The sequence below is a fragment of the Chaetomium globosum genome, genomic scaffold, assembly GCF_000143365.1.
Source record: "Chaetomium globosum CBS 148.51 scaffold_7 genomic scaffold, whole genome shotgun sequence".
NCBI lineage: Eukaryota > Fungi > Ascomycota > Sordariomycetes > Sordariales > Chaetomiaceae > Chaetomium > Chaetomium globosum.
In genome coordinates, this window is record NT_165982.1 from 3,548,561 (window position 1) to 3,556,787 (window position 8,227).

Sequence of the window (8,227 nt, forward strand, 5' to 3'; positions counted from 1 at the left end):
TTGTGAAATTAATGGTACCCCGGAAGACGACCAGTTTTCATATATGGCTACAAATCAATTTGAATGTGGCATCATTCACATTTAATCAGACTCTTCCTTGCGGAAGCGAGACGGCTTCGGCGTATGCACCCCACAATCACCTCGATGTCTTGCAATTTTATCTGCTAATGACCACCGACTTCGTGTTAGAACTGCGTATGCCATCGGAATGGCAGAAGTGTATTTAACATGCGACGAGAAAAATCTCGCTTGTTCTGATCAAGATGATGCTGGCGGGTCTGCAAATGGGTTGGTAACGGTGGTGCCGCCTGGATCGCCATAAACTGTGCAATGGTAAATGGTGTTTGTGTACCTCGGTAGTATACAGAACTTGGGGCCGGAATTCGGGGACCGAAATTTGTCCATTGTTGTTGAAATATCTGGAAACATAACAGTCAGGACCCAGATAGGTACCTCTAGACACACTGGTACCTTACGTGTTTTCCTGCAAACTTCGGTCTTGTTGAGCAGCCGGGTCATTCACAGCCGCAACTGGTTGAGTGAGCAATAGTTCAATGTTTTTACATTTTACATACCTAGATATGCCTGTGCCTGGAGGAACTCCAGGTGCCTGGAGGAACGTGCGAGGAACGAGTACTTCCGAAAGGTTCCTTTGCCTGGAGGAACGTGCGAGGAACGAGTGCCTGGAGGAACGTGCGAGGAACGAGTGCCTGGAGGAACGTGCGAGGAACGAGTGCCTGGAGGAACGTGCGAGGAACGAGTGCCTGGAGGAACGTGCGAGGAACGAGTATACTTCCGAAAGGTTCCTTTTGCCTGGAGGAACGTGCGAGGAACGAGTGCCTGGAGGAACGTGCGAGGAACGAGTGCCTGGAGGAACGTGCGAGGAACGAGTACTTCCGAAAGGTTCCTTTTCCGAGAAAAACCATGGTATGCTCCAAGCACGGACCAGTTCCGGTCCCATAAAAAACCCATAAAAAATCCATAAAAAACCCACTAAAAAAGCCGTGCCATTTCTCCCTCTAAACTGTGAAGGTTTACTGTCATTATCCTGACGATTGTGGAAGCAGCCATGTTGCTTTGCCTGGAGGAACTTGCCTCTGACGATGAGCGTCTCGAAGTTGGGCTTGGCAGTGGTGGTGCACGGACGGTCTATTGGGGTCTGTCGGCTGTGGGGCTGGCCCCGGTTTATGAGAGCCAATGAGATGGCGCAGCCCTAGGCAGCTTCACCGACGACCACGAAAAAATGACAAATTGCAGGCCAACAAAGGGAGAACGAAAATCACAAATATCCAAAATATCAATTGGAAGTAGCTTTTTCCGCGAGACAATAGCTACCGGAACAGAGTAACGGCAGAGAAGTGTGCTACGATTCGCGCTCGGAAACCCCAGGGTCTCGCCAGAGCGCCGCGTCCTCTACGTCATCGGTTTCAGTCCCCTGGCCAGATTCAGGCATGGCATCCCATTCTTGAAACCACGACTCGTGCCTGTGGTCTTGCTCGAACCGTCGTCTGGTCTCCTCACCCCGTCGTTCCAGCTTGACGATGGCGGCCCTCATGTCTTTGTCGAGCACATTCTTGGGCTCGATAAAGTCGCCACGCCCCGGTTTCCGAAACAGATGCAGCCCGTCCCAGCTCTGCGCCCTCGACAGCTGCACGTACAGGCTCATGAAGCTGGGCCGCGTCGCCGTGCCACTCGAGTGGACGCCTTTGAGGTTGACGAGGACGTTGGGAGAACTGCTTGCCTTGGCTCTTCTGATCTGTCATAGCGAAGGCCGGGGTGCAAAGAGGCCCGGTTCTGTGGGTGACCCACCTGAAACCCGGCTTGCCCCTTCCATCTTGCCTTCTTTGCCCCGCATTTGGCTCGGGGATGGCGACCGTCTTGCTCTTGATTAAAATGGTGCCATTGGGGAGCCCGGGGATGGCGAGGCCCGCGCTGTCGTCTGACTGAAGGAGGACGGCCACCGGCGGTCCAAGATGAAGAGTCACATCGCTGGCGAGCGCGATGGTGCCGGCGGCGAGGTCGGGAAAGATGTCGACGGCCTTGAAAGGCGCCCCGTTAACCACCTTTAGCCCGACAAACTGGTTGCGAGTTACCACCACCGGCATCCCTTGAGCGTAGAAGAACAAGCCCGGGGTCGGCAGCTGGGAGTCGTCTCCGTAGCGAAGCACGCGGCACAGCTCTTCCACACTTAGTCGCTTCCCCGAATCGGTATCGTGCTTGGCCACAAAGATGGAGATGTGCTTGCCGTGGTCACGAGCCCACTGGACGACTTGGCCGCCATGTTCATGTCCCACCGGTCTTGGTTCAGATGGCGTGATGGCTCTCAAGCCATCTACGAAGGAGGATTCGCACGACGGTGTATAGACGCGCTGGCATAGCCGCTGGAAGTCTAGCTCGGTCTGCTCGCCATTGCGCAGGCGCCGAAGGAAACCCCGCAGCCTTGGACAGCCGGCCGCGCGGACCTGTTCACGGAGGATAACGACGTTCGTGAACTGGAGGAACAGCTTATGCGCTGCTAGGTGCTTTGCCGAGCTGTCCGGTCTCTGTCCACCGGGGTCCCTAGGCGTTGGCAAGAGGAGGCTGGTCTGCAGGACGGGGTCGAACTGGAAGAATTCACCAAAGAACATGACTATTGTGATCCCGCCGAACGGTCGATGGTGGTCGTCTCTGTACTGCCTTATGCGGCTGTCCACCGCCGCGAGTGTGAGACCGCCCACCTGTCTGATCTCGTCTATAACCAGCATGATCATGTTTTTCCACCTCAGCTTCTCTTCTTCCGAGATGTTCCTTGCTGTCGCTGCCCTGCCCTCAAACGCAATATTTGCCGCCGAGTGCAGCGTCACTCCGCCGATAAGCGCGGGCGCATTACCGCTGGCGCCCGTCAGGAGCAGCGTGTGGAGACCGTCCTTCAGCCGGAACATGTCCTTGATGGCGTGTATGACGCGAGACTTGCCGGTGCCGCCCTCGCCGCCGATGTATTGGAAATGCTGCCGACCCCCTTATTCCTGCAGCCGTGTGCCGCGCTCGTCAAGAAACGCCGCCGGTAGCAAGACTGCCATCGACTGGAGCTTATTCAAAGTCCAGTGCCTTGTGAGCCCCAGGGCCACATCGACGTATGTTGCATAACGTCCGAGCTCGAGCCGCATCTGTCCGCCCGGGCCGACCCCTTCTGGAGATCTTTCGCATCCGTGAACGGGCAACCGTGGGCTCCCGTGTGGCTCGCCGGCATGCGCAGAAGACGGATTCGTTTGCCTGCCCTGGATCTTCGCCGTGACGCTGCTGTCCTCTTTCTTCTGGACCTTCAATACCGCGTCGATCTCCTCGCGGCTGGGCAGTCCCATGCCGCGGAACGGCGAGTCTTGGAGGTCCTGTAGCATGGTATAGAAATGGCGACCACGCTGGGCAGCATTGCTGTCGTCCTGGCTTGGGTCAACTGCCCTCGCCTCTTCGTCCAAGCGCCTCAGCGCCGAAGTCGCTGTCATATCTTTGATCTCGCTACCTCGAACCGCTGAAAGGGCATCCAAGAAGGCTTCGTAGTGGGCCTGTGGATCGATGCCCCCACCATCCAGTCCGACGCCGTCATCGTCCCCCTCCCGGTCCTCAAGTCAAACCCGTCGACGACGTCTTCGTTTTCCTGTTCTAGCCCTTGCATCTTTCGGTCAGCACGGGCATCGTCCGCCGAGACGCGTAGCAGAGCGATATTCTGGACGTGTGAGCGGATTCGGGCGCCCAGCTGCCCCTCGAGCGATCGCCAAAGTCCTGGTACATCGTCCGCTGGCTCAGCCTGAAACCTTTCCCATGGAACGAAGAGGGCGAGGTGCAGGACTGCGTTTCTGTATGTGACTTGTAAACCCTTTTCTTCTACGCCAAGAGGATCCTGATACCTACCTCTACAAATTTCTCGTCCTGCTCAAACTTACCTTCCAAGGCGTAGGCGTTAATAGATAGGAGACAGACGAAACCCAGTCCGTACAGGTGGCGCTGACACTGCCCCGTGATGGCGGCTTGACTCCGTACGCCCCCATTATTTTGCACTGGAGCAGGACCTGGCTGCTAACACTTCCAAGTGTCATCCCCCGCCAGCTCGGTGGTCCCGACCAGACAGCTCCTTGGCCAAGCACTTCAGCACATGTGTCCTTTGCCGGCCCCCGTCGAAGCTAGATACCTTCCCATATCAAGCAAGGAGTCTGGCCGGAGCCGCTGGGTCAAGACTTTGAGTGTTCGCCAAACTCGGGTCTTACTTGCAGCCAGAGAACGACCGCCCTCCTCGCGAGGGCATACACATATGCCACGTCCTCGTTCTCTTCCCCGTCGACCAGCAACCCTGGAAGTCTCTGGCCGGGTGGATGCGGACCGCCGCAAACCCCTTTCCTAAGGGGTCGTGGATCACGTGCCAGTGGCCGACTCCTGGGGGTCCTAGACCGCGACTGATCCAAGGCTCTCGGAAAAGTCGATCCTACTGTTCGAATTCTGGTGATTCTCGCCGACAATTGGGAACTCATTCGGCAGAATTCCCCGTCAACCAACAATACACCCACGCCGAAATCATCGGACCCTGTCGGCAACTTGCCAACGACACCACGATCGGCTGGCCCCGGAGCAGTCGCAAGCAGAAACCCGTTCTCTTCACTAGGCCGTGCTCAAAATCCCACTTCCTCGCCTCAGAATCCATCTTCCTCGCCGGGTTGCCCCAGAAACCGCCGAACGCGAAGCCACCGAACCACCATTCAGCCCTGGAGCACAGCTAGACTCGATCACGGCCGATCCCGATCAGATGCCCACAGGTCCATCTTCAGGTATGTATCGCCGCCTTCCAGACCCACGGCTCACCTAACCGTTGATCTAGATGGCGATGACTCGAACGATGGTTCGGACACAGAGGAACTATTGGGACGCTCAACTCGTCTCGAGCAGCAGTACCCCGACAAAGAAAAGAAAGGAACCAAGCTCTCCGGAACCGGCCAGAAGCAAGAGATCCACAGCGGGAAGAAAGAAGGCGCGGCTGTATGACTAGCTTTTGAGGTTGACCAAAGAACTGCTTTTGCTTGCTTTCCCAACATTCGTCAACCGTCCTAAAACTGATCGACCAACCATATTCTGATGCCGCTATGGGTTACCTGCGCCGGCCCGTTCCTCCAGGCTTCCTTTGGCGTGCCCGCGCGCAGCGGGCACGGTCACTCCTGTACTTCCAGAAAGGTTCCTTTGCCTGGAGGAACGTGCGAGGAACGAGTACTTCCGAAAGGTTCCTTTTCCGAGAAAAACCATGGTATGCTCCAAGCACGGACCAGTTCCGTCCCATAAAAAACCCATAAAAAATCCATAAAAAACCCACTAAAAAAGCCGTGCCATTTCTCCCTCTAAACTGTGAAGGTTTACTGTCATTATTCTAACGATTGTGGAAGGAGAGTCATCTTGTTTTGCCCGGAGGAAACCTTGCCTCTGACGATGAGCGTCTCGAAGTTGGGCTTGGCAGTGATGGTGCACGGACGGTCTGTTGGGGTCTGTCGGCTGTGGGGCTGGCCCCGCTTTATAAGAGCCAATGAGATGGCGCAGCCCCAGGCAGCTTCAGCGACGACCACGAAAAAGATGCAGATTGCAGGGCAACACGGCAACAAGTTGAGAAGGAAAATATTAATTGAAGCCGATTATTCCGCTGGAAAAGAGCTCCAAAACAGAGCAACGGTGGAGAGCTGTGCTACGATCTGGGCTCGGAAACCCCAGGGTCTCGCCAGAGCGCCGCGTCCTCTACGTCATCGGTTTCAGTCCCCTGGCCAGATTCAGGCATGGCCTCCCATTCTTGAAACCACGACTCGTGCCTGTGGTCTTGCTCGAACCGCCGTCTGGTCTCCTCACCCCGTTGTTCCAGCTTGAGGATGGCCTCCCTCATGTCTTTGTCAAGCACATTCTTGGGCTCGATGAAGTCGCCGCGCCCCGGTTTCCGAAACAAATGCAGCCCGTTCCAGCTCTGCGCCCTCGACAGCTGCACGTACAGGCTCATGAAGCTGGGCCGCGTCGCCGTACCGCTGGAGTGGACGCCTTTGAGATTGACGAGGACGTTGGAGAACTGCTTGCCTTGGCTCTTCTGATCTGTCATAGCGAAGGCCGGTGTGCAAAGAGGCCCCGTTCGGTGGGTGACCCACCTGAAACCCGGCTTGCCCCTCCATCTGCCTTCCTTGCCCCGCATTTGGCTCGGGATGGCGACCGTCTTGCTCTTGATCAAGATTGTGCCGTTCGGGAGCCCGGGAATGGCCAGACCGGCGGTTATCCTTTGACTCGAAGGGAGGACGGCCACGGGTGGCGCCGAGATGGAGAGTCACGTCGTTGGCGAGCGCGATGGTGCCGGCTGCGAGGTCGGGGAAGATGTCGACGGCCTTGAAAGGTGCCCCGTTGACGACCTTTAGCCCGACAAACTGGTTCCGAGTCACCACTACCGGCATCCCTTGGGCGTAGAAGAACAGGCCGGGGGTCGGCAGCTGCGAGTCGTCTCCGTAGCGGAGCACGTGGCATAGGTCCCCCGCATTCAGTCGTTTCCCCGACTCAGTATCGTGCTTGGCCACAAAGATGGAGATGTGCTTGCTGTGGGCACGAGCCCACTGGACGACGGCCGCCATGTTGAGGTCCCACCGGTCTTGGTTCAGAGGTGTGATGGCTCTCAGGCCATCTACGAAGGAGTACTTGCACGACGGTGTATAGAGGCGTTGGCTCAGCCGCTGGAAGTCCAGCTCTGTCTGCTCCCCACTGCGCAGGCGCCGAAGGAAACCCCGCAGCCTTGGACAGCCGGCCGCGCGGACCTGTTCGCGGAGGATGACGACGTTCGTGAACTGGAGGAACAGCTTATGCGCTGCTAGGTGCTTTGCCGAGCTGTCCGGTCTCTGTCCACCGGGGTCCCTAGGCGTTGGCAAGAGGAGGCTGGTCTGCAGGACGGGGTCGAACTGGAAGAAGTCACCAAAGAACATGACCATTGGGATCCCGCCGAACGGTCGATGGTGGTCGTCTCTGTACTGCTTCAGGCGGCTGTCCACCGCCGCGAGCGTGAGACCGCCCACCTGGCTGATCTCGTCGATAACCAGCATGATCATGTTTTTCCAGTCGAGGAACGCCGCTGGTAGCAAGACTGCCATCGACTGGAGCTTGTTCAGAGTCCAGTGCCTTGTGAGGCCCAAGGCCACATCGACGTATGTTGCATAACGTCCGAGCTCGAGCCACATCCGTCCGCCCGGACCGACCCCTTCTGGCGATATTTCGCCTCTGTGGACGGGCCACCGTGGGCTTCCGTGGGGCTCGCCGGCATGCGCAGAAGACGGATTCGATTGCTTGCCCTGGATCTTCGCCGTCACGCTGCTGTCATCTTTCTTCTGGACCTTCAATACCGCGTCGATCTCCTCGCGGCTGGGCAATCCCATGCCGCGGAAAGGCGAATCTTGGAGATCCTGCAGCATGGTATAGAAGTGGCGACCACGCAGGGCCTTTCTCTCCCCGAATGCCATCCCTCTCACAATACCCGTGAATTACCATCACACTACCCGTGAATCCATTGCTGCCGACATGTCTGCTCCTCATCCCACTGTCGTTCACCCGATACCCCCCGTGCCAAGTAAGCGACATCAAGACATTACCGGTACAGACCTCATCGTCACCTACCACTCGGACTTGGGCCAATGCGAGATCCTGCCAATCGGCTCCCGCTACACAAGCGCGGGAAACTTCAAGACCGGGACCTTCCTACCATTCATCCAACCCGCTTTTATTGAAGAGCTCTACCCGCGCCTCCTGAGTACCGAAGACAAAGACGGCTCGGGACTTCCGGTGATACTCTCCATGTTCAACACCGAAGCGAAAATAGCAACCCTGGAAGAAGATTGGGAAGGGAAATGGGTTCAGCATCGTCGCCCGACTTTTTCCCAAACAAACTCACATTTCCAAGGCGTAGGATTCAGCGGGTGGGAGACAGACGAATCGCAGTCTGTACAGGTGGCACTGGCACTGCCGCGCGATGACGGCTTAACTCCGTACGCGCTATTACTTTGCACTGAAGCAGAACCTGGCTGCTAACACTTCCAATTGTCATCCCCCGCCAGCTCGGTGGTCCTGACGAGACAGCTCTCTGGCCAACCACTTCGGCACATGTGTCCTTTGCCGGCCCCGTCGAGCTAGATACCTTCCATATCAAGCAAGGAGTCTGGGCCGAGCCGCTGGTCAAGACTTCGGTGTTCGCCAAATTCGGGTC

At 57.1% G+C, this 8,227-nt stretch overlaps 4 protein-coding genes across 4 annotated transcripts; 2 read left to right on the forward strand and 2 right to left on the reverse strand.

Moving 5' to 3' along the window:
* Positions 1-263: 263 nt before the first annotated feature.
* Positions 264-974, forward strand: CHGG_10698 (uncharacterized protein; the record flags this gene model as incomplete). The annotated part of the gene is made up of 2 exons (XM_001228624.1): positions 264-288; positions 580-974. The coding sequence occupies 2 exons, from the start codon at positions 264-266 to the stop codon at positions 972-974; spliced, it is 420 nt and encodes a 139-aa protein (XP_001228625.1).
* Positions 975-1,363: 389 nt separating this feature from the next.
* CHGG_10699 (uncharacterized protein) lies at positions 1,364-4,025 on the reverse strand (the record flags this gene model as incomplete). The annotated part of the gene is made up of 4 exons (XM_001228625.1): positions 1,364-1,579; positions 1,659-2,987; positions 3,054-3,599; positions 3,921-4,025. The coding sequence occupies 4 exons, from the start codon at positions 4,023-4,025 to the stop codon at positions 1,364-1,366; spliced, it is 2,196 nt and encodes a 731-aa protein (XP_001228626.1).
* Positions 4,026-4,774: 749 nt separating this feature from the next.
* Positions 4,775-5,010, forward strand: CHGG_10700 (uncharacterized protein; the record flags this gene model as incomplete). The annotated part of the gene is made up of 2 exons (XM_001228626.1): positions 4,775-4,796; positions 4,847-5,010. The coding sequence occupies 2 exons, from the start codon at positions 4,775-4,777 to the stop codon at positions 5,008-5,010; spliced, it is 186 nt and encodes a 61-aa protein (XP_001228627.1).
* Positions 5,011-5,695: 685 nt separating this feature from the next.
* CHGG_10701 (uncharacterized protein) lies at positions 5,696-7,439 on the reverse strand (the record flags this gene model as incomplete). The annotated part of the gene is made up of 2 exons (XM_001228627.1): positions 5,696-5,878; positions 5,991-7,439. 2 exons carry the CDS (start codon positions 7,437-7,439, stop codon positions 5,696-5,698), a joined length of 1,632 nt encoding a protein of 543 aa, XP_001228628.1.
* Positions 7,440-8,227: the final 788 nt, after the last annotated feature.